Source organism: Symphalangus syndactylus, chromosome 16 (assembly GCF_028878055.3).
Source record: "Symphalangus syndactylus isolate Jambi chromosome 16, NHGRI_mSymSyn1-v2.1_pri, whole genome shotgun sequence".
In the NCBI taxonomy this organism is placed as follows: Eukaryota; Metazoa; Chordata; class Mammalia; order Primates; family Hylobatidae; genus Symphalangus; species Symphalangus syndactylus.
The window spans coordinates 23,765,001-23,790,668 of record NC_072438.2 but is presented as its reverse complement, the minus strand read 5'-3'; the positions used below and the strand labels follow the sequence as shown (position 1 = coordinate 23,790,668).

The 25,668-nt window shown below is 40.9% G+C and overlaps 1 protein-coding gene across 2 annotated transcripts in view; it reads left to right on the top strand.

Annotated features, from left to right (window-relative positions):
- PROM1 (prominin 1) overlaps positions 1-25,668 on the top strand; it is a 152,420-nt gene that overhangs the window by 69,611 nt on the left and 57,141 nt on the right. The window contains exons 5-10 of one of the 2 annotated variants that reach the window (XM_063619404.1): positions 9,471-9,526; positions 12,734-12,760; positions 15,001-15,206; positions 23,201-23,321; positions 24,153-24,216; positions 25,117-25,206. In XM_063619404.1, the coding sequence (XP_063475474.1) occupies positions 9,471-9,526; positions 12,734-12,760; positions 15,001-15,206; positions 23,201-23,321; positions 24,153-24,216; positions 25,117-25,206 (564 nt within the window). Of the gene's footprint in view, positions 1-9,470; positions 9,527-12,733; positions 12,761-15,000; positions 15,207-23,200; positions 23,322-24,152; positions 24,217-25,116; positions 25,207-25,668 lie in introns of those variants that run through there. The other variant, XM_063619405.1, reaches the window with a different exon arrangement.

Below are 25,668 nucleotides of genomic sequence, written 5' to 3'. Positions count from 1 at the left end.
AGTCTAATAAATACGGCTTGGCTTCTAAAAGTCTGAAGCTTCAATCCTTTTATCAAAAACCAAACTGAACGGTTTAGTCAGGTGGATGTGAGGATTTGAAGGGTTTAACGAAAGTGCTCTGAGAAACTGAAAAGTACAGCCCTGTTGTAGCAGAAAATGGTTTTTCAATGCATATCACTCCGGTACTAAATTCAGACAGGCGCAGCTCAGCCACAGCATAAGGAAATAGGCTCAGTCAGGAAATTTGGTGAACTCCAGGACCCGAGGCCGTCGTGCTGTTTGGGTCCCCCCAGAATCACTTCTTTGGTCTCAGTTTCACCCATACCAGCCACGGGAAAATGTGAGCCCAGGAGTGGACAGACTGTGTTCACTTCATTATAAATAATGAACACATTTAACCAAATGGGAGTGCTGGAAGGTGAAATTGATAAGTATATTTTTCAGAGAAGCCACACTTAACCCTTCAAGTGACAAACTTCTTTAGCTCTAGTATTTTCCACAGAAATCTTTTCAAAAGGCATTTATTTGAACTCAGGCCTTTGAATTGAGTGCACACCAAATATAAATCAGCTTTTTAGGGGGAATGGTTAAGGATCCGCGTTCAAGATCCTTGTCCTCAGAGACTATGTGTGACCTCTTGCCCTTGTGCCCACTGGGCCCCAGTTGCTGCCCTTTGCTTGGTAGGGGGCTCAGGTTGTTGGCAGTTGTCATTAATGATGGTTCCTCTACCTGCCCTGAAACACAGCTGCTCAGAGATGTTCTGCTCCAGCACCTATGAGGTATAACCATCCAGCAGGAGCCATAGCTGGCAGGGTAGAGTTAGGCCAGGCTATAGTAGATGATGACAAAAACAAACATTAATCTAGTGTTGCTGCTAAAAGTATTTTATCTACAACTAGTTTAACAAAACTAATTGTAACAAAACTAATTGTGATGAAACTAATTGCAACCTTTAAATGAAAGGCAGTACCGGCCGGACACTGTAAGTACCTGCCGGGCATGGTGGCTCATACTTGTAATCCCAGCACTTTGGGAGGCCGAGGCAGGCAGATCACTTGAAGTCAGGAGTTCTAGACTAGCCTGGCTAACATGGTGAAATCCCATCCCTACTGAAAATACAAAAATTAGCCAGGTGTGGTGGCATGCACCTGTAATCCCAGTTACTTGGGAGGCTGAGGCAGGAGAATTGCTTGAATCCAGGAGGCAGAGGTTGCAGTGAGCTGAGATTGCCCCACTGTACTCCAGCCTGGGCAACAGAGACTGTCTCTCTCAAAAAAAGAAAGGCAGTACCCTTGATAAAGTGGGTGGGCCTCATCCAATCAGTTGAAAGGCCTTAAGAGGAAAAACTGAGGTTTCCTGAGGAGGAAGAAATCCTGCCTCAAGACTGTAGCATCCACTCCTACCTGAGTTTACGGCCTGCCAGCCTGTTCTACAGATCTCAGACTTGCTAGCTCCCACAATTCCTTAGAATAAGTCTCTGAATATCTATAGTACTGTCTCTTATTGGCTCTGTCTCTCTAGGGAACCATGACAGACACAGGCAGTTATTCCCAGTGTTTGGGAATGAGGGTGGGAAGGAGTGCGTGGTTGGAGGAAGGCCTAGCCCTCTGCCTATTCTAGTCACTGAAGAATCAAATGAGCAAGGTCACCTGTATCCTGAGGCAGAGTCTGTGATTGCTGTCTCTGAAGTACCCACTCTGTGTAGACAGTGTGACTCCGTGAGTCGATGGGGTCATTCTCGTCTCCCTCAAGCTTGGATTTGGAGCTGAAGTGACTGGCTTTGCACCAGATGAGAGGCAAATGCATGTGTATTTGTATGTCTTAAATAAGTTAAAATAAAATATCTAAGGGTTGTTTTCCTTCTTTTTCTTTTGCAATCAACCTAACAGAAGTGATTATATCTCCTACGCTGATTCAATGTAGATTTAACATTTTCAGGCAATGAATTGGCTCCTTAAACATTGTTTTCCTTGATGAAAGGTAAATTGAGTCAAGCTATGCAAATAACTAGGCATTTCTGAATTTGTTTAAAGTCATGAGGTATTTTCCTATCAAAAGAAGACAAATTTTCATTTTAGAAAATGGAATCAGGAAGTCCTAAAGCATAAAAACAAAACCCAGCGGGCCTAGCCCAATGAGGGAAGACAGGGCTCAGAAGCAGAGTTACCTCTGTGTGTAATTTAAGATCCCTTCCATATGGGAGCCCTGGAGAAAGTGCTGGTGGCCACATATAAACCGCGTAAATGTTTATATTTTCACCAACCGGCTCTGCATCTTGAGTTAAATCTGCATTCTCCTCCAGAAAGGGCAGGCTGGACCCAGAAGCTGGTGCTCCCAGCTCATTTTCCCAGCCATTTGTACTCATAACTCTTGGAGATTCTACCGAGATCTTAAGCCAACTTAGCCTTGACCCCTATCTGATGCACTATTCCCAGGATAACACTGTTACCTGAGAACATTTTCCTGAAGTATCTTGGCAGTAGAGACTTGTTTGAATTGGTGGTTTAAGCTGGTTATGAACATGTGTTTTGTAGATCAGGACAATTCAGTTGGTAGGCTTATTGGATGTATCTCAGTCCCGGGATGACTCTCCAAGCTTTGTAAACCATGAATGAGAAGCAGGTGGGAAGAGTGATTCATCTGAGCTATACTTCACTGTATTTGGTCATGATTTTTATGAGTGCAAGTACCTTTTCATGCATTCTGTTTTATAAATATAGGAATTCATATATTTCAGTGAAGATGTCTTAAAAATCTCAGTGTATGTGGGTGCTGGTCTATAAGCTTCACTAAGTCTCTGCATGTATCATGCGTATGTTTACTTTCTGCTGAAAAAAAAGTTTTGTTTTGTTTTTTCTCATTATTTAGTCAAAGCTGACAGGATAGGCTACTGGTAGAGGAGGCACGTAGCTAGAAAATGTTGGGGGTCTTAATTCGGTAAGGCGTGTTTTATTAGGGTAAGTAACACCCTTTGCTAAGAGAAACAAGCCCAAGTCGCAGTACAAAATGTTTGTGGTTCACTGCTCAGTCCAACATAGAGGCTGCTGTGAGCTGGGTCGTGTGGTCTGGGGACTCCGGCTCGCTCTACCTAATGGTTCTGTCAGCCGCTTGGGCTTCAGAATTCTCCACTGGATCCTCTGTATTTGGCTGATAGAAGAATAAAGAGGGCAAACATGCAGGATCTTTTGGGAGGTTTCAGAGGCCAGGCCTGGAAGTGGCGTGCGTGTATGTCCATCTGTGTTCCGCTGGCCAGAACTCAAGTCCCCGGTCCCTCTTAGCTGCAAAAGAGCTGGGGAATAGAGTCAGGCTGTGGGTCAAGGAGGAAGAGGCCACACACAGATGGCACGGGACGCTTTCATTCTGTGCCACTTGCTGAGGGCCGGCAGGGAGGAGTGGAGTGTTGAAGGCCGTGGGATCTCAGAGTAGAGGTGGGAGAGGCTAACACGTCTCTTAGCATCTGTAGTGCTCCGTATATTATATACCAGGCACTGCGCTGGACACTTTTCTTGGGGTAGGATGCCTTTCCATCTTTCATAGCCTGTGTAATGCCAGCACATCCAGAGACTTACCACTTTTTGAACTGTGTAGATTTGTGTTTTTTCTGGGCTTGTCAGTTCTACTTGGTTTGCCTGCTTCCCCCTATCCCCTCAGGAATTTTGTCTAGATGGGGGCAAGTTGTGAAATTTATTTGGAAGTGCCTACAGAAAGTCTTATGTGTCTGGAAAGAAACAATTATAGTTGCATTTTAATTAGTATTTAATTTACAAAAATGATGCATGTACAAACCTAGTTTCTGCAAGTCTCTAAATTGAACTTGAATATTATTTTATTCTGTGTCTTTTTTGGAAAATATGAATAATCTCTTTCACTTGAACAGTGTTGTTTTAATGTATGAGTTAACATATTAAATCCTTCTTAGCACAGAGCCACGTGCGAGACCCCCTGAACTATGTGTGTTTAAGATGGGGCCACCAAAGGCAAAAGAGGGACCCTGTGGTCTCTCCTCAGAGAAGCACTTAACACTATTTATGCTCTTAATTAATCACATGTCTAAGTAAACACAAGTGCCCGAGCAAGCTGACTTACAGATACTATCAGCAAAATCTTTCCAAGAGCACTTAAGCTTGGCACAAGTCTGATAAATCTACTGCAAACAACAGGGGATTTTAAGTTCTCTATTCATTTTACAAGAGAACATTACAGGGATGGAATTTCACTAGGCCCAGCTTGGGCCAGAATCTACATATGTATTCAGAGAAGCCAGTTTGAGAACAGAAATATCTTAGTCAAAGATGAGTTTTGACTCACATAAAGAAGACGGATCTGTTATAATATATGGGTCCTGCACAAGGCACATTTCTTATTTTAGCTTACTTCCGTGGTTCAGACATCACAAAATTCATAAATCGCACACGTAGCACGCAGCCTGTTGGAGAAGCTCCTGCTGCATGTCCTGTTGAAGTGTAGTGAGAAGGTGCAAGAGAATCCCACAAAGCTAAGACATCCTGCCAGCACTGTCCCCTGACCTGGGGGGTGTGTGAGAGAGAGACAGACAGAGAGGCCCTGAGTTCCAGAACTCGTTTCTACAGACTTGGCTGCTGGCCACAGAAGGTCCATCCTGAAGTTCACAAGGCTGCTCACTCCCAGGCCACACACCCTGGAGAGGCTGGCAGTCAGAGCTATGGACAGAGCAATGGATGGAGAGGCGCAGAACCACATCCCAGACAGTGTCATGGGGCAACCCGTGTGCCCTCAAGAGCAGGCTCCCCTTGTTTTCTGTACTTTCCGGCTACAGTACGCATCCCTGCCACCACCTCAGCACGTGCAGTCCAGAAAAATATCCATTCAAAGTGGGGCTCCCGTGATGCTGCCAGGGCTGGTTCTCATGTGGGGCTTCAATTCTCAGTCTCTTGCCTTGCGCTTGGAGGACTGTGGCAGTGACGCCAGACCAGTGTCCTTTCCAGCACAGGCCTGGTGAAGGGCAGTGTTAGTGAGCATCTCTCCCTCGAAAAAGCCAAGGCTTAGCTGGGTGTCGTGTGCACGCCTGTGGTCCCAGCTACTCTGGAGGCTGGGGCCAGGAGTTTGAGGCTGCAGTGAGCTATGATGGCACCACTGCACTCCAGCCTGGGTGACAGATGAGATCCCATCTCTATGAAACAAGCAAAACAAACAAAAAAACAAAAAAAGCCAAGACTTGAGTCTGTTGAGTCTGTCTGTCACTGGCTGAAGCTGGATTATCTGTTCACTCCTAAACCAAGTTATAGGGGTTGGACGGATATGTTACTTGGCTCAGACCAGAAGCAAGGTCTTACTCACACCCTGTGGGTCTCAGATCCCCTTTAACTCTTAAAAATTATTCAGGGCTCCAAAGAGATTTTGTTTATCAATATTTATCATATTTGAAGATAAAATGGAGAACACCTTAACATATATTTGTCAATTCATTTTAAAAGAATGATAATAAACCCTTTCCATGAATAACTTAATTTTGTTAAAAATAACTATAGTTTCCAAAAGCAAAAATCATGAGAAGAGTGGCATTGGTTTTTGCATTTTTGCAAATCTCTTGAACATCTGGCTTAGTGCAAGTCAGCTGGATTTTCATATCTGTATCTGAGTTGGTCCTGTTGAGGTACTGGGTGTTAGCTCGGTTGATGTATAGGGTGAACGTCTGCTCTCACTGAGATATGTAGTTGTAAAAGACAGCAGTACTTTAGTAGTCTCTAAAGATAATTGTGGATATTTTTCTTTAATATCACACTAAAACTGTGCAAGTGCTAGTTTTTAAAGGTTATTTGCAATGTGGAATCTGGAACCATATGAATTAATTTTTTACATTTTGATCTATTAACATCCACTGGTCTGTCTTCTACTGTATTTATTTATCAAAAAAATTTAAATTTGTATAAATTTATGGAGTACAAGTGTAATTTTGTGACGTGGATAGAGCACGTAGTCGTGAGGTTAGGGCTTTTAGAGTATCCATCACCTGAATAACATACACTGTACCCATCAAGTAATTTTTTATCATCTGCCCTCCTCCCACCTCCCGGTCTTCCACTTTGAATGGATCTTTTTCCATGCAGGATTTTGTGACATGATGCATGAATCTTTTGGAAAATATTCGTTCACTGGGTTTTGCACATCTCCCAAATGTGGACATACTTCATTTTATAGTATCAAAAATTCTTTAATATCCTTACTGATCATGTTAGAAAGGCATAAGTACTGGAATGCCGTCAAGCTCATGGTGGTGGATATGCATTTTGCAAAATTCTAATTTTTGCTTGAAAGCTCTAATTTTATCATTGACAACAAATCCTGTCAGTGGCTTCTTAAACTTGCAAGCTCCACTTCTTTCATTTCAGAGAAAATGCTGGCCAGGCACGGTGGCTCACGCCTGTAACCCCAGTGCTTTGGGAGGCCAAGGTGAGAGGATTGTTTGAAGCCAGGGGTTTAAGACTATCCTGCGCAACATAGTGAGACACCATCTCTACAAAAAAAACAAATTAAAAAGTTATCTGTGCATGGTGACGTGCACTTGCAGTCCTAGCTATGCAGGAGGCTGAGGGGAGAGGGGAGGAGAACTTGAGCCCAGGAGCTCGAGCCTGCAGTGAACCACGATTAAGGGCTGAGATTGGGTATATCTAAGTCTGAATAGTCACAATTTGTCTCTCAGCCTTTCTTATTTAGTTTTATTTATTTATTTATTTATTTATTTATTTAAGGCAGGGTCTTGATCTGTCACCTGAGCTGGAGTGCGGTGGCATAACTGTGGCTTAGTTGAACTCCTGGGCTCAAATGATCCTCCTACTTCAGCCTCCCACTGCAGGTGCATGCCCCCACACTTGACTAATATGGGGTCTCACTATGTTACCCAGTTGCCCAGGCTGGTCTCAAACTCCTGGGATCAAGCAATCCTCTGTCCTTGGCCTCCCACAGTGCTAGGATGACAGGTGTGAGCCACCGTGCCTGGCCATCAACTTTTCTTCCAAGTAAAGATGGTGTTCCATGAAAACTGTGGCTAGTTGAGCTCACAACTTAAAACACTTGCACAAATGCTTTTTGCACATTATACTTTGATGTATATGAAACAGCTTTATGTGTAGTTACCCTTTTTTTTTTTTACACAGGATAATAAAAAGAGCTGTACTCACAGGTTGAAATTTAATAAAAATAATTTTTAATGCTTTATCAAGAACCTTCTTAAGTGTAACTGACTATTGAACATGAATGCCTGATGGCAAAGAATATAATGAGTATTAGCTGCAATCTTGATTTGTTCCAAATCACCTGCATTCTTATCTACCACTGCCTTTGCACTCTAGTGCAAATGTCAACACAACAAAAAAAGCAATTAACATCTTGTGTTTTGACCTCATGGACACCCTGAACATATCTTGGGGATTCCCACAGCCCACGCTTGGAGACCTGCTAGTTTAGACCCGTGACGATCTACCGTTGTGGTGCTGGGCTCACAGCTTCCCCAGTCCACGTGGCCTGAGAGGATGGAAGGAGCAGTTCCCCAAAAGAAATCCAAAGGTTTTCATTTTGTTTTTGTTTGTTTGCTTTGTTTCATAAGGGAAAAAAAAAAAAGTGAATGGACATTGAATGGCCAAAATAACAGTCTTCCACACTGCACTTACCATGGATACTGTTCTGTAATCTGCATTCTCTAAATTCCTTCATATAATAATAGCAGGTATATACCATGTGCCCACTGTGTGCCAGGCCCGGTGCTGTTTTATTTATAAGTGTTTCTCACTTCATTCTAAGTGGTCCTTTGAGAGTAGGGACATCTTATTTTGCAGATGAGGATGTTTGTAGCAGTTATTCACCCAAGATTAGACACCCAGTTAAGTGGTGGAGCTTGGATTCCCTTCTAACTCGTTACTAGATCAAGATCCCAAATTGCAACATATTATGCTGTGCAGCTAAATATATTTTAATAAATAGATGATTTCTCAGTTTTTAAATCAACAGTAGACTCTTTCATTCAATGAAATTTTAAACAGAAGCCTGATCTGTAAAACAGACCAAAGCAATGCTGACTGGTTGAAGGGGGAGGTAGCCTGTGTCTGAAGGGGATTAGACAGCCTCAGTGTCCCTCTGGTCCTTGGGCAGCCCCCGAGGTACTGTGAAGAAACTACTGGGGCTCCCTGGGTACATATCAGTTTGAAAATCTCTGTTCCTGCAGCGTAATCTTTAAACATCAGCCCATATCTCTGAGTTGTAGAGGAGAAAAGTTGTTTTGCATAAAGCCTTGTGGGAAAGTGGCTTGCTTTGTTTTCCTGTATGTTAATCTGAACTTTTTTGCATCAAAAAAGGAGTTGATGTAGGGTTTTGTTTGCCCCCCCATTAGTACATTTCAGGTGTGATGGATATAGCGATAGCACTGCAGAAGCTCCTTCCTGGGATGAGAGACAGTGTACAGGGTGGCGGGAAGGCACCCGCACAGGAGAAGGAAGACCTGGGCCTTGGTCTGGCCTCCTCATGAATCACTATGTCACCCTCTCTGTCCATGTCTCAGTTGTCTCGTATCATTCTTAGATGGCAGCTCAGGGTTAAGAGGTGGCTCTTAACCGTTTTTGGTCCTAGGCCTATGTGAGAATTTGAAAATGCTCTAAATGAATATTTATGGAAAAGTTCAAGTTTGCATTGCATAGGTTTTTGTGTACTGCTTGGAGACAGGAAGAGAAGGATTTCCCATGTTAAGAACTCGAGTTGGGTTAATTTTTTTTTTTTTTTTTTTTTGACGGAGTCTGGAGTGCAGTGGCACGATTTCGGCTCACTGCAACCTCCACCTCCCGGGTTCAGGTGATCCTCCCGCCTCAGCCTCCCAAGTAGCTGGGATTACAGGCATGAGCCACCGTGCCTGGCTAATTTTTGTATTTTTAGTCGAGATGGAGTTTCACCATGTTGACCAGGCTGGTCTTGAACTCCTGGCCTCAGGTGATCCGCCTGCCTCTGTGTCCCAAAATGCTGAGATTACAGGCGTGAGCCGCGGCACCCTGCCGAGTTGGGTTAATTTTAAGATTCCTTTCATCCATTCCTTTGTAAAATATTAATATCAGGCAAATGTGGAATTATTGAAAAATAAATTTCATTTGGGTTTCCAGATAATTAAGAATTAGCAATTTCAGCATAATTTTTATAAATGATTATTAATAAGCTGTATGTGGTTTGCTGGTAAATATTAAGGTGTATTATGATAAATTACTAACTTAAAAGTGACAACTCTCTAATTCTGTCACTGACAAAATAGTAAATCACAAGTATTTGTCTTCTATTCTTGGCTCCTGGCTAGAGGTCATTAATTATTTACCTACATTAAGACATAGGAATAAAATTATAAGAATAATAGAAATTTAGGTATAATAATTTGTAAGCATATAAAGATCTTTTTCTAAATATGCATTTTATATTTTTACTGAAAAAATAATTTTGCTGTTTTGTGGCTTTTTTTCCAGATACTTTGAGAAAAATCATACAGAAGGCACATGAGTCCAAAATTGATTATGATAAGGTAATTTTTCATTGGTGTATTTATTATTAAAAATATGAAGTATGAGAAAAATTTTGGCTGACTTGAAAGTAAATCTTCAAACAACCAGTTATTCAATCTGCAATTTTAGTAACCTTTTTTGACTAAGAACTTCCATGGAATATTGAACCACGTTACAAATCTCATTTGAACTATAGCAGAAATTTCAAAAGTAGCATTTGAAGAAAACCTTTCAAGTTGTATGTTATTTAAAAATTAAAAACTAAGGCTGGGTGCGGTGGCTCATGCCTGTAATCCCAGCACTTTGGTAGGCTGAAGCGGGCAGATCATGAGGTCAGGAGTTGGAGACCAGCCTGGCCAATATGGTGAAACTCCGTCTCTACTAAAAATACAAAAATTAGCCGGGCGTGGTGGCATGTGCCTGTAGTCCCAGGTACTCAGGAGGCTGAGGCAGGAGAATTGCTTGAACCCAGGAGGCAGAGGTTGCAGTGAGCTGAGATGGTGCCATTGTACTCCAGCCTGGGTGACAGAGTGAGACTCCTTCTCAAAATAAATAAATAAATTAATTAATTAATTAATTAAAAACCAGAATTTCTTCAAAAAGAAATATTACGCTACTTTTCTTTTAGCTGAGGGATGAGAACTCTCTTATTAAGTAGAATTGTTTGAAAATTCCTAGAGATGGTGACTGTGTACTCTGTTATAAAATACCGTTTGTTAAAAAGTAGCTTGGCATTTGTGTAAGGTTTATGAAGCTCCTGCTGTGTGAGTGCACGGCTAGAATTGAAGGAAGGTGGAGATGAGGATGATAGCCTTTGGTCTCAGGAGGCTAGAAGACAGATAGCAGGGACCTTATCTAGTTAATGTAACAAGGATCATACAAGGGCAGAGCCGGTGGGATGGGTGGGCGCTCTGCTCACATTCCAGGCTTCAGAACCACATGAGCAAAGAGGTCAAGGTATGAAAGAAGCAGGCCCCTGGCCAGAGGGAGAGAAAAAAAGGTAAGTTGGGGCCTGATCCTGGGAGGGCCTTGAACGCCTCCCTCGAGTGAGTCCATAGTATTTTCAGAAAGTATCAAAGCTCCTTGCATTTTTCTGCTTATTACCCAAGGTGCTGCCAATGCACTCCTCTGCGACTGCCTACCTAAACAGAAGAATGGCCTTTTGATTTTGGTGTGTTATGAGTGTAGGTTGCCCATGTAGCAAACAGACAAAAGTGTGTAGCACTGAATGTAAGATAATAAAAATTAGTTAAATGTGTTTGCCAGGTTCTCAGTCCTTCTCGGTAAGTAAAGCACTTTGTTCCTTCCTTTCCCGGTTTGAAGGTGGTTATCAGGCTACCAGTAAGCAGATGTATAGGTGGACGTTTTTTACCAGCCTGCACAACAAATCTGAATGCTAGTGTTTTCGGCACGGGAGAGGGCAGTTCCCTTTTGCCCAGTGATTTGTTACCTCAGATACGGTAGTTACAAATGGCCTCATCATATTCTTAATTTGAAGAAAATTATACTCAAGAGAAAAGTAAATGCGGAAGCTGAAGAGGAAAGCCTTATCTAGAGGCCGTTTACATTCAGCAAGGGAAGACTGTGTAGAAGATGAACTGAGCTGTTCCCAGGGCTCACAGCCTTCCCCAGCACCGTGGAAAGCATTTGCATTGCTCAGTGCCACAGGCTTCATTTATATCTCCCAAACGTGATTGCCATGTCGGCCTGCGTCTCTAGGGGAAGAAAATGACTGTTGCTTTTATATTTATATTCAAAATTAGCATAACATGCTTAGCCAGCCCGAATGCCAACCAAGGAATGGGAGTAGGGGTAGTGCTTCAGTGGGATCCGGGACTTGGAGAACGAGGTCCTGGGACCCTTAGGTGGCCTCGAGGAACCTGCGAGTCTGAGCTGGAGCTGGGCTGCCACCGTCCCTGGCAGGGTCTTTGTGCTTGACTTGGTATTAGATTTGGCGCTCCCATAACCTTGGTTTATACCCCTGGCTCCTGTTCTCTTTCCTTGCCTTTGCAAATGAATAAAAACTCTGGGTGAGGGTGCAGTGGAGAGAAGATGCAGAACTGAGCCCACATGGATGATCTGAATCCTACTCTAGATGTGGAACTGGACCATGCTTTCTACCATCATCCAAAGAAAGAGGTTAATTAAACAAAGGCACCAAAGGAGCCAGGCCACACCTGGAGGAGGGCTTTCTGACTAGATTTAGTCTGATAAAGGCTGAGTGTGTTGGGTTGGTTCCCCCTGAAGCAGACCCTACGCCAATGACTCCAGGGCAAGTCGTTTGTTTGACAGGTTCAGGGAACACAGATTCCTGGTCTTACCCATATCTTCCAACTCATGTGCTGTAGCAGAGGAGCCAGGAGTCAGTGTTTTTCTTTAACACACACTGTGAGGTGCTTCTTTATGTCTGGTGAGCTTGGGAGCTTGTGCCCTGGTTGGTAACAAGCCTGCGTACCCCTTCCCCAAGAAAGGGAGACTGGGATCATTTAAAATGCCCTGTGTGACCCCAGAGGCAGGTATATCTGAACTGCCCCCCAGTCCCAGTATTTTGGATGCCTCATTTAAAAGTGATTCTCATCACAAATGGTGTTCCCTCAGATCTGTGAAGATCTGCCAGCTGAGGCAATAGTTTCTAAACTTTTAGATTTCCTGAACCAGAATATTTCAAAAAAATGATCTAGAAAATGACATAGAGCCACCTAATTTTATTTTGTCATGAAATGCATGAAAGGACATTTAAAATCAAACATTGAGATGTTTGGAATAAAAATGGTGGGAATCCGTTGATCGCTTTAAGCATGGGAATAACACCATTAGATTTTTATTTTAGAAAAGGGCACTTGGGAAGATGCTGCCATTGGTTCTGGAGTTCTCAGATCTGATTCTCTATTTTATGAAGATCACATGGTTAGTGTGTTAAGCGTTTGTAACTTCCCCTCTAATTCTCCTTTTTGTAACCGATTAGCATACGGATTAAGAATCTTTTGGGAAATCCAAATGTAAATGCATATGTAAATTTCAGAACTCGAAGCAACTTAAAACACTGTTTCTTGAATTCACACTCAAGTTTTATATTCCTTTCTCGTGTTTATCCTTCTATCACCCGATTTCCTTCTTGTGGGATATGAATGTTCTTGGTTATGGTTGATCAGTCATAACTTTTTCTGTCTGTTTTCTTGATGCATGCTGCCTCTGCCAAAATTCCTCACCTGCGTTGACTTCTACAGCCAGAAACTGTAATCTTAGGTCTAAAGGTAAAGTCCTTGTCTGCTATTTCAAGTTGCTCTTTGAAAGCCTTTCTGTTCTTCACTGTCATCCTCACTGTGAAGATTTTTAAATGATCCGTTTCATTTCTGTTTTTACCATCACTTTTAACCTTCTCTTTTAAGAAAGATATCTCTGTAATATTTAGATGTTGATCTTCAACACAATCAACAAAGCACTGGAAGATCTTGGTGTATCAAAAAACAGTTTAAGTAGTGACAGGCCTTCGTCTAGTCAGCCCAGAAGTGAACTCTTGAAATGCCCTATCTTGTTCCTGATACTGCCTGGTATTTAGTCAGTAACATTAGAAAGGCTGTGTATCAAATGTACAATTTGTATTTAAAGCTAAAATTAGCGTATTTAAAACATTTCAATGTATCTTCTCTCCTGGGTTTTGGTTCAGTGTCTCCTGGAATTCAGATAGAATTTACATTTCTTTAAAATAGTAAACAATTTAGAATATTTGCTGAGAAATGATGGAAAAATACGTAAGTAAGAGTTTGGAATATCTGGGCTGGTTTCTTAACTGACAAGTGATATTGGTCCTCGAGGAAGGGTTAAGTCCCCTAATAATGCCTCTTCGTGGACATGGGATGAGGGTTAGTTTAAGCGTGAGCACATACTTGATGAACGCAGCAAGATTCAGCCACTTTTTTTTTTAGCAATTTAATCTTAATATGGAAGTAGATAATATTCAAGTGCCAGATGCACCAGATTTACTAGTCTTGAGCATTTGCTCATAGAGTTAACTACCATTTATTGAATATCTACTGTGTGCTGGGCACTTGGCTAGTTGTTTTCACATTCAATCATTTAGTTATTTGTCCCTCACAATATGTTTATGAAGTTAATGCTAATGTGACACCATCCACTTTAGGGACCTGGAAGCCCCCTGCTGGGATGCAAAGCAGGTCTCTCCTCCAAGACATCACATTTGCTCCCAGGAACAAGACTTGTGTTTTATTTTCCTTTGCTCAGCTTGGCTTCAGAATTCGCAGCTGTCTAGATGGTCCATTTAGTTGCAAACTGCCAACTTGCAATTTTCTGCCATTCTTTAGAAATATAAGCAGCTACATGCATGAATTGGAATGACATCAAGTTTCATCATCTAGTTGCATTAATTTTCGTTTATCCCGGAATAAAGTCAGCAGTGATTATGAAAATATGTTTAGGTCACATGATTGTATCTAGAAATTGTGCTGTTCCTGGGAACTCAGGAACTGTCTGAGACACAGACTGCCAAGGTCGGTCCTTCACTGTGGATCTGGCTCCTGGGCGTGGCATGAGAGGCACCTTTATTAAGTGTCTACTCAGTGCTTGGTCCTTTGTCACATTATTTCTAATGATGCATTATCTCTAATTTTCACAATGACTTGACAAGGTACGTATTATTATTTCCAGTGTATCAGTGGAGGAACCCTGTGACTGGCCTGTTTTTAACGTGCCTGACTTAGAGTCTGAGCCTTTTTTCTAAATTAAGATACATTCCAGATTCTTGAGTAATTGTTTGCCAGCCAATCCAAAGTGCTTTGAATCTTTAACTTCTATTTGTTTGTGCAGTTTTCCTGGTGTAAAGCACCTTATATGTAGATTATTTGTTACACAAGTACTCCTGCCAAGATTTATTGATCCTTTTAAAAACAAACAAAATACCTTTGGGGTTAAAATTAAACCATTTGCAGCTCGAACTAGCATTTAGACATCTTCCTAGGGGTTGAAAGACATCTTCCAGTAACCACTTGGCCATGTATTTAATAAGTCAATTCTCTGCTTCCTCTGTTTCAAAAAGGAGCTTCCAAATGGAAAAAAATACATACATATATATATATATATATATATATATATATATATACACATGGAGATTCAACTAATGATGGCAGATAGGTTAAAAAAATGAAACATGGCCAGGTGCGGTGGCTTACACCTGTAATCCCAGCACTTTGGGAGGCTGAGGCAGGTAGATTGCTTGAGGCCAGGAGTTCAAGACCAGCCTGGACAACATGGTGAAACCCTGTCTACTAAAAATACAGTACTCGGGAGGCTGAGGCCCAAGAATCGCTTCAACCCAGGAGGCGGAGGTTGCAGTGAGCCGAGATCATGCCACTGCACTCCAGCCTGGGCAACAGAGCGAGACCCTGTCTCAAGAAAAAAAAGAACTTTGTACACCATGGAATGTTCCACTTACTGTTTTGTGTTACAATATGTGCCGTTTCTTTTGTTTGAATTGCAGATTGTCTACTATGAAGCAGGGATTATTCTATGCTGTGTCCTGGGGCTGCTGTTTATTATTCTGATGCCTCTGGTGGGGTATTTCTTTTGTATGTGTCGTTGCTGTAACAAATGTGGTGGAGAAATGCACCAGCGACAGAAGGAAAATGGGCCCTTCCTGAGGAAATGCTTTGCAATCTCCCTCTTGGTGATTTGTATAATAATAAGGCAAGTACAATCTTGGACAACAACTGATTGTGTTTTAGGCTGATGAAGAGTGTCTCATATTTTAATGGTTAAACCATGAGTTTGAAACTAAACAAAATAGCAAAAATTTAAAAAAAAAAGTCACAAAACAGAAAAGGGAGAACACAAGCGCTTGTCTAGAGTGATTCGAAAGGATCTCATTATCACCAGACATTAGCGTTGTAATGAAGCTGCTCCAGCTGAGCTGATGAGCCAGCTCTTTGGTATTTTTTTCCTCTTGAAGGTATCCTGAGAAATCTTGGACTGCAGAAAGGATTTACCTCCCAGCACAGCAGACAGGCAGCATGCAGAAAAGAGAGATGGATCTGCAAGTTGATTTGCTAGTTGAGTCCAAAGGAATCTTGACGGACAGATGCAGTCCCTGAATTTGGAAATTTGAAAATATTGTAGAATGCAATTGACTTTCTAATAATAAACCCATTTTTCTTTTATGTGCTGTTAATCCGCTACCCTCTCTTGAAGTCTGGGACACACTTCACGATTTAGGGTGTTTCTGCTGCAGCGTCTGCTGCTTTCAAAAGTTTTCCAGTTGACTGGCAGATCAGAAATACATTGCTTTTAAGATGACGTTTTTTCGAGTCCAAGTTAGATTGCTCATCTGAAGAACGTGCGCCATAACAGTGTTCCCTTGTTATGATGCTTGGTTATTGCTCCACATTTCCTCATTCATTCTGCCACTGTTTCATGCAGCAACAGAAATAAATGTGCCCATGACCTGAAGGCACAGCAAGGGTTGGCCAACAGCATTCTCTTTGTTGTTTTTACAAACACCACATGTACTCAGTAGCCATCAGATTTTTTTCAAGTTTTACTAAGGAAGTGATATTCGGGAATTTTAGCAGAAAACAGTAAGTCCTGTGAGTTGGAGTTCTAGCTGCAAACCCAAGAAGGAAAGCCCTTAAGTGTGGCCACCAGCAGAGGTCTGATAAGATGTGTATGGCTTAGGGAGACCACTCATTGGAATGCAGTGTACCCATTGGAGAGGACTGGGCAGCCCTGGATTTGTTGATACCAAACAGTCACCATGACAGATGAAGTGAAAAAAGCAGGTTGCAGACCACGTGTAGAACATGGTAACTATGTTAAAAAAAAAAAAAAAAAAAAAGATCAGGAAGGAAACACAAGCACTTGGTCATATTTTTATAAAGCAGATGGGATGTGAAAGGGTTGACAAGAAACTGGCAACAGTGGTTGCCTCTGGAAAGGAAATTGAGGGTTGTGGAGGGGAAGGAAGGAAACTCATTTCTTGCTGTAGCTGGGCTTTTTGTCTCTTTTGATTATGTACCAGGCTCGGGTATTACCTATTGAATTAACTTAACTAAAACTTGAACAATGACAAAAAAAAATCTTCACAACAGACAAAGGCCAATGCATTACCACTTACTCCAGGGCAGTGACTATTTAAGCAAAGACATACTTTTGCTGATAATAGTGGAATAATCGACCTTGACTAGCTATGTGTGTAAACAGGATCCAAGTCAATGTGTTAGCTGACTTCATGCACTGTTGGTTAGCCTGAGAGTTACTTGTTTTTTCTCCATGACATTGGGGTGTGGGCATCTCTGCCTGTCAATCTCTCTCTCCCTCTCTCTCTCTCTCTCTCTTTCTTTTCTTCCCTTTTTTCTGTCTCTCCTTGCCTCTCTGTATTTTTCTGTCACTGTCTGTCTCTTTCTCTGTGTCTCCAAAAATCATTTGATCCTTACTGTTTTTTTCACATTTGATTTTGAGAGGCAGTTTGGGGTCAGGTCAGTAGTGGTCATTCCAGATGTCCCTGTCTCTCCCTGCTTTGTATTTGATATACTCTAAGGAATGCACAGACTCCTAGTTATAGGGGTAGTTACCTCCTTTTCAGCTACCAGAAGAATCTCAGTTACAGCCCTGAAACCTGTCAAACCCACCAGGGATCCCTGGTGTGTTTCCTGTAAGCCTGAAACTTACATGCCGCATTTGTCTGGACACTTGCACAGCCATGTTTACCTGCTCCATACACCCTGGACCTCAAAGATGAGACTCGGATGTGAAAGCGTCGTCTGGAAATATTGCCCTTAGGGCTTCTTGTTAGAGTGATTACTTACTTAACAAGTTAATAATTTTCACTTGATGTCAATACATATAGTATAATTTCAGGAAAATTCTTTATTGAATGTAGTTATTTATTTACCTGAATAAGTGTTTACATGTGTAATAATGGGTTTCCAATATATTGGGTTTCTTTCTTTTTTTGAGACGAGTCTCGCTGTGTCACCCAGGCTGGAGTGCAATGGCGCTATCACGGCTCACTCCAACCTCCGCCTCCCGGGTTCAAGTGATTCTTGTGCCTCAGTCTTCCTAGTAGCTGGCATTACAAGCATGCGCCACCAGGCCCGGCAAATTTTTGTATTTTTAGTAGAGATGGGATTTCACCATGTTGGCCAGGCTGGTCTCAAACTCCTGGCCTCAAATGATCTGCCCGTCTCGACCTCACAAAGTGCTGGGATTACAGGCGTGAGCCACCGTGCCTAGCCACTACAATGGGTTTCTTTTTCAAAATTGAACTTTTATTTGCATTACATATAATTATGTGTTATGCATGTTGCAGTTCACTCTAAGCTGATTGAGTTATTTACATTATGTTGAAAATGCCAAAATATATCAACAATAAAGCTACAAAGTAAAAAATAAACTTGGCTTCCATTTATATATAAAATGAAAGCTACTGTTTTGTTAATTCTTGAGAACTCAGACCTATCAAATCAATATTTTTTTCTAAGTATATTTTAATTTAGAAAATTCTCTTTAAAAATGCATGCTGTGATTCTATACTCTCCTACATATTCAGTTAAAACAATTTTTTCCCCACCCAAGTAAAACATTAATGTGAAAATTGTAATTTTAGATTTCAATAAAATTAAATCAGAATTGATCAACTGTTTGAGATTGTGACAAAACTAAAACTAATTTGATTTCATATAGCACATTGAATTCATATATAAATTATAAACAGGCTTGAATAAGAGTAGTATGTGAATTTTTTTTTTCTCACTTTAAATTCTGATGAGAATTTAAGCTTCTTTGCCTTGAACTTTTTGATTTCCAGTAACTATTTTGATGGCTTCCTTTTGAAACCCCCACTGGTTTGCAAATACCTTAAACATCATGAGTTGCATAATACCTACATATTGTTTGCAAGTAATCCAAGCTAGCCAGGAGAATTAAAGACCGGGAGAAAATTAAGATTTCTCTATTATGAGTAGCTAGACAGGAGAAGAATGTCAACAAAATCAGAAGATTAGATAAAAATAAGAAGGAAAAGAATGTCAACAAAATTGGAAGGCAGAGGGAAAGAAAGCAAGTGGAGGGAAAGATAGGAGAGTGGACTCTCTCTTCTTTAATGCAGGGCCTCTAGCTGACATTGACTTCAGCGGAGATGGGACACTTTTGAGAAAGAATCTTTGCATATGATTTTTAAAAAATTCTTTCAGAAACCCAGAGCAGTCCACCTGCCTTTTATTGGACTCAATTTCATTTTGTGGCTCAAAATGTTACAATTAAACACAGTTGGTTTTCAAGTTAGTTTTGAGCATCCTTTTTTATTTTAAAAAATGTAAATCTTTTCTTTAGGGGGTGAAGGGAAGACATAGGTGTTAAGGAGAAAGATGCCCTAGCAGATGTGCAATCTACGTGTGCATGTTCTTTCTCTGAGCATCCCAGAAGCAGCTGTGGAATGTGAGAATTCCGTACACACTGACATATGTTTATGCAGTCTGTTTGACCATCAGCACAAGATCGAATTTCCACCTCTCACTGTAGACTGTTAAGCAGATGTGTCTTACTCCAGAAAAAGCCAAGTTTCTTCTCCTTTCTTTCTTTTTGCTTGTCACTGCTGCATTTCTCATAAAGGTTATGGAAGAAAAAAAAAAAAAAGTGCCTTGACTTCCTCTGTATGTTTCTAAGTTTCTGAGTATAATAAGCCAGTCTTGCTAACAATTCCCATGGTGAATTGAATTCCAGTCATTTTCAGGAAGCTGGCTATTTTCAAAGTTCATTTTATACTAGGACGTGATTGCCAGTTCCTGAATGGGAGGCTGCAAGGTTGTGGAAAAAAGATTGAGCTAGATATAGCAGTCCTGAAAATCATGAAACTTTCTTCATGTGAATGAGGTCTGGTTACTTACAGTTTAAATGTAATTTTTTTGTTTTTTAATAAGAGATCAGTTATAGACTGAAAGCATTTGTTTGACTTTCTTTGGCTAATTTTATTAAATCAGTAGAAATTGGTAAGAATGATATAGTTACAAGTTTTAAAGTAAAGATTTAAAAGTAAGGTTTAGCCTTACTCTGTAAAAAGCTTATTTACTTGTAAGTGTATATGTAAGAAAATTGATTTTTCCACAATAAAATGTAGAAGATGTAAGGCCATAAAAATAAAAATTCCTATCTTCTGCTAACAATTCCAAGAGATTTTGTTGTACTGCTTAAAAGCATATGTTTTAGATTGTTTAAAGGCATTTATGTTAAATGCCAGAGAACTGATATTCACTGAAATATTACTTCCTTTTCGTATTAGGTAAATGTCTCTTAGTATCCTTATATTCTAATAATTGGAGGTTGTTCAAATAAAAATATTTATTCACATACTTTTTTTTTGCTCAAAAAATACATCGAAAAACAGGTAGTGTCTAAATCAATACCTCAAAGCATAATTTCTTTGTTCTCTATTTGTGTTTGAATAGAAGGTTTAAATTTGAGATTGCAAATGGAGACCATCAGTTGGTCTGTATAGTATTTAAATTTTTTTTGTTAGTTGCTAATATTTAAAAATTGGGAGATTTCACATAAGAATCCAGATTCCCAGATTTTTGTGGATAATGGGAAGATATGGTAATATTTATCTGCCATCATGGTGGTGCTTTTGAGGCCTGCAGATTTAGCTGCTCCTCCAGCCCATTTTTGATCTCCCAGCTCCCATGACCCCATGCTACCCAATTTTTCCTTAATGCTTTCTGCCTGCTTACACAGGCATTAGAATTTAAATACAAAATTTACTTTGTGCATTAGTTTGAAAATCAGCTTTGAAAATCACTGACTTCTACTCTATAATTATGCTTAGTACAGTTTTTTTTCTTTTTCTCTTTAATAATGGGGTCTTGCTATATTGCCCATGCTGGACTTGGAACTCCTGGGCTCAAGTGATTATCCCATCTCGGTGTCCCAGGTAGCTAGGATTATAGGCGTGTGCCACCACACCCAGCTTAGTACAGTTTTTTAAAAAAATCATCAATGCTTTAATTTTAATTAGATCTATTATTGATTAGTAGAAATGTAGGTCCAAAATACGTAGCATTGAAACCGAGTGTTGTAGTGAAATGTTGTATTGCAATTCATTTCACTGACTGATGATCTTGTGAGTAAGTACATTTATTCAATAAAGGCACAGAGACAGTTTCTGACTCACACTTAGACACATGGCCAGTCTTCTAAATAGACCAAATGAAACCAAAGCTCGACCCCTAAACTCACCTTCATGGAGCACCCAGTGTAGACAAGACTGCATTATACAAAGTTAACAAAGAAGTAGTTTCCACCTCTTTTTAGGAAAATTAAACATAGATAAGAATAAAGACAAATTAGAGTGTGAAGTGAGACATACCCCATCAGAATTAAAGGGAGAGCCTCTGGGAGTTCAAGGCAAGGAGGTTCTTCTCCCTCTTGGGGATGGGTGGAGGGGTCAGTGAGGGTCAAGTGAAAGTGGACTTGGACTGGTTCTCTTCTCCCAAGTTCACTTTGACTTCTTATATCTGGAATCTGACGAGTGAATAAAATAATCTGGACATGCTGGGAAGAGAAAGCAAGAGTCCCCACTGTGAACATCAGGTATGTTCAGGTGGTGATCCTGACTCGTCATGGTCTAGAATGTTTTGAATCTGGCATGGTAGCAAGCTCCAGGTGCATTGCTGACTCAACTTGTGTGTGTGTGTGTGTGTGTGTGTGTGTGTGTTTCTTCTTCACAAAACTCCAAAATCATTATTTTGAGTCATTTGACCTCTTTGGTATGAGTGCTTGATTTGATAACTCTTATTGCTATAGTGCATTGACTCCCAAAATACCAGTGCAAATTTAGGACAAATTATAAGGTGGTCATTCCAAATGGGACAGAATATTGTTAATATTTATTTTATAAGATTACCATCAGAATTAACCCAAACTTAAAAATCTTAGAGAACGTGTACATCCAGTACTACTCTCCTTTACAGCTTGAGAAGCACTTATCTAATCTAAATTAGATTGGATCTAATTTATCTAATTACACCTAAAGATCTAAACTGATCTTTTCAGTTTGGAGGTACCAACTGGAGTCCACAGAAAGAAAGTGATTTTCTCTGGCTTGTACAGTACGGTGGTGGCAGGACAGGACCCAGAACCCAAATCTTGTGCCCCTAGTCTAGTACTCAGTACACTGCAACTTGTTAACCATAAGAAATATTCCTCAACATTGTATAATATAGACTTTTTTGGAGCATTTTGGGAAACCTAATGGACCTATGTTATACTGCAATGGAAACGTATGTTTTGAAACCAGTAATGAACCAGTGCTCCTTAGAATGTATTTATACTATAAGTGGGGTGAATAACTGTCCCCATTTACCCAGGATGGAGAAGTTTCCTGGGGACATGGGATTTTAGGTGCAAAAAATGGGATGTTTAGTCATCCTACCCGTAATTATATGCACAAATAAAGCCTCAAGACATTGCTTTTGCTGAAGAGGCAATGTATTGATTTTCTGCATCTGATATGTTTTTAAAGTTTGCCTATTATTTGCAAAACTTAGTTCTAAAACCATATCTACATCTTCCACTGGATGATTACAAACTAACAAGTTTGTTACTTGCTTCTGCAGGTGAAAAATGGTTCGTCTATGTTTATGTAATTCCTTACTGCCATCTAGTGGCCAAATTCAACAGAACCTTGGCAATTAGCACCTTCTAATTTAACGTTTTAATATTCAAAGGCTTTGCCACAAAAACAGGCCAATTGGTCAAATTATTTTAAGTCAAAGGATTATTAGTAACTAGTCAACAGTAAGAGCCCTTAAAATTATTACATTAGACATTTTAGATGGCTTGAAAAAAGACGTTTTGGTTTGTTTCACATAGAGAAGTCTTTCCTGTAAGATGCCTTTCATATGGCGTTTTTTGCAGCTTTTCTTGAAGTATATTTCACATGGAGGAAAGTGTCTTTTTCACAAGTACATATGCATAAGTGTCCATGAAGTGAATCCACCCATGAACAGAGTACTCTGCCATTCCACCCCTGCTCTGGGCATAACCACTGACATCCAGCACCACCATTTCACTTGTTTTTGCACTTTCTAGATGAAATAATACATAGGTGCTCTGTTGTATGTGGCTTCTCACATAGCATTTTAAAGCTAAAGTAACTCATGTTTCTTTCAACCTGGACAATACAGGCACTAACAGACAATTAGAGAAACCAAAAACCTTAGAAGCCCCAAGTACTCATCATTTTGATGTTTTTTTCTATAGCCTTCTTTGGGGGGTCAGGGAGCAGAAGTGTGTGTGTGTGTGTGTGTTCACACACATGCATATGTTCACACAAGAAGGTGTGTACACATTCACATGAGGACAGGAATGGGCTGGATCATGCATGCTGCCTTATAACCTTTTTGCACCTATTTCCTCCACAATTTGTTGTGAACATTGTTCCATTGACGAGAGTCATTTTGAACAGAATGGAAATTTGCCTCCTCTGAGAGTACTGAGTCCTGTTTTGTAGCCCCTGCGTGGGTGGTGGTTTGACTGTGGGATGGCGGTGGGAAGGATGTGGTAGGAGAGGGCAGTGGGAGAGGAAAGGCCAGTCTTTCTGCGGGCTCCTCCCTGACTCCTGCTCTGGACCTGGACAAAGAACCATGGACCACGCAGTAAATGCTCTTTCTTCTCTCTGCCTTTTCCTGCAGTGTTGGCATCTTCTATGGTTTTGTGGCAAATCACCAGGTAAGAACCCGGATCAAAAGGAGTCGGAAACTGGCAGACAGCAATTTCAAGGACTTGCGAACTCTCTTGAATGAAACTCCAGAGGTAAAAACCATCATCTCTATGTACCGCGATGCTTTATAATTTTGTTTTTTTGGAGTTCCTGTGTATATTTGGAATCTCATTCAAACCTTCTAGAAACACAGTGAATCAGCATAGACTGGTGTTATCTGTTAATGTCCTGGATGAATAAAGCCCCGGAAAGTGATTTTCAAGAGTACAAAAGCCGAATTTCAGAACTGGTGTTTTTATTTTATTAAGATATAACTTCACATTACAGTACGTATTATAGAAGGACTTAACACTTTTAAGGCTCTTATGATTTTTTTTTAAAAGAAAAGTTTTTGGGCCTTATTATCATTTCTTTTTGGCGATATAGTTAACTTTCCATCACTTGCACAAAGTTACTCTTGTAATGAAACCATCCAGCTTTATAAACATCCATTTGCTAATGTCTGTATAGGTATGTCAAATTCCTTGGGAAGGACACACACGCAGAGTCTCTATCACACACACACACTCACATATACACATGTACACATACTCACGGATACACAAATTGTCTTTAGAGAAGCGCAATGGGATGGTTGAAGGGTGGGGATGGGAGAGGAGGTCCCCTTTCTTCTGTGTTCCAGAAGTATGTTGATGAATTACCTATTCAGAACATCGTTTTAAAAAGTGTCTGGGCAGGAAGCAGCCTAAATGTGTGATGCTCATGGGTTCCAACTTGTCAGAAAGTAGAAAAGTTTCTAGGAACTTGCTGGTTACCTGAAAATGTCCCGATTCAGGAAAACTTTTGTATATTAAATCTCTTTTTGCCCTTTTTTTGCCTTTGGACCTTAGAAGGGGAGGTTTCACAGAATGTTCTTTTTTCAGCAAATCAAATATATATTGGCCCAGTACAACACTACCAAGGACAAGGCGTTCACAGATCTGAACAGTGAGTAAAATTTAAAGTTGCTTCACATTTTTTTTCTTTGTTTTGACTCATCTCCCATAAAACATGGACTAAGAAATGATGTATGTGAAAGTTGGGGGAAGACAGAAAGATGATTCCCTAGCCTTATTGCCAATATGTCATTTGTTACTCAGCGATTAGAATCTAGCCCTCATCGAAGGCATCTGTTTCACAGGCAGCAGGACATTTTCTTTTTTCATTTTACACTTACTGGAAAGCTTTAGCATTCTTGCAGTCACAAGCGCTCATTCTCCATTTCCTTCATGAGGGAAAGATTGTTTTCCTGCCAGGTGCCCTGCACAGACACAGCCAGCTCCTCAGAGAAACCAGTGGCCTCAGAAATGGCTGGATGGAGAGGGCTCAACCCTGCACGCCAAGGTTTAGCTTAGTGCTTCTCAACCGGGGGGTGATGTTTGGCACATTTGGTGACATCTGGAGACATTTTGGGTTGTCACAATGAGGTGAAGGTGGGGTGGGGACAGTGCTACCAACATCTAGTGTGTCAAAGCCAGGGGTGCCTCTAAGCATCCCATAATGCTCACAACAGCCCCCACCAGAGTGCAGTCCGGGTGCGAACTCCGGTCTAGCCGAAGAGATTAGATACACAGGGAGTTTTACACACAGGTCAAGATGATAACACCATGCTCCTGGTACAAGTAAATACCAGGTCTGTGAGTCTGTAGTGATTAGTTTTTCACTGGGGAACAGTTGGTGTGGAGACCCTGAAGAGAAATCTCCATACACGAGTCGACCCCTAGACAGGGTCCAGGATGCAAATGGGTTTTGCAGCAGGAGGGGCTGAGGCAGTGTGGAGAGAATGAGGGAGGGGTGGAGAGATGAGCAGAGGCCACCCTCACCATCCTTGTGCTTATTTGCATGTAGGTATCAATTCAGTGCTAGGAGGCGGAATTCTTGACCGACTGAGACCAAACATCATCCCTGTTCTTGATGAGATTAAGTCCATGGCGACAGGTAAGCAGCAGGCAAAAATGACCAAAGAAAGTTCCATCCAGGAGTCCCTGGGCTTGGCAGGCTTGCTCACTCTTTTCTTGTTCCCCGAGAGCTGCCTTGGGGAGAGCCACCATCCATGGCCATGCGGACAGTTCAGGTCAAGACACTGTGTTGCAATAGCTTGGTGGTGCTCTTTATTAAAGCTTGTGCCAAAGCTGTTGCCATTTCAGATGATAGGGGCAGAATTTGTTAGGGGCCCAGCACCTGTTTTTTAAACATAGTTTTATTGGAACACAGCCATACGCATTTGTTTAGATATCATCTGTGGCCGTGTTCGTGCTATGATGACAGAGTTGAGTCGTTGGAAGAGACATAGTATAACCCACAAAGCCTAAAATATTTACCATCTATCTGGCCTTTTATAGAAAAAGTTTGTTGGCCTTGATACAGAAGACGAGGAACCTACAGACGTTTAGGTCAATC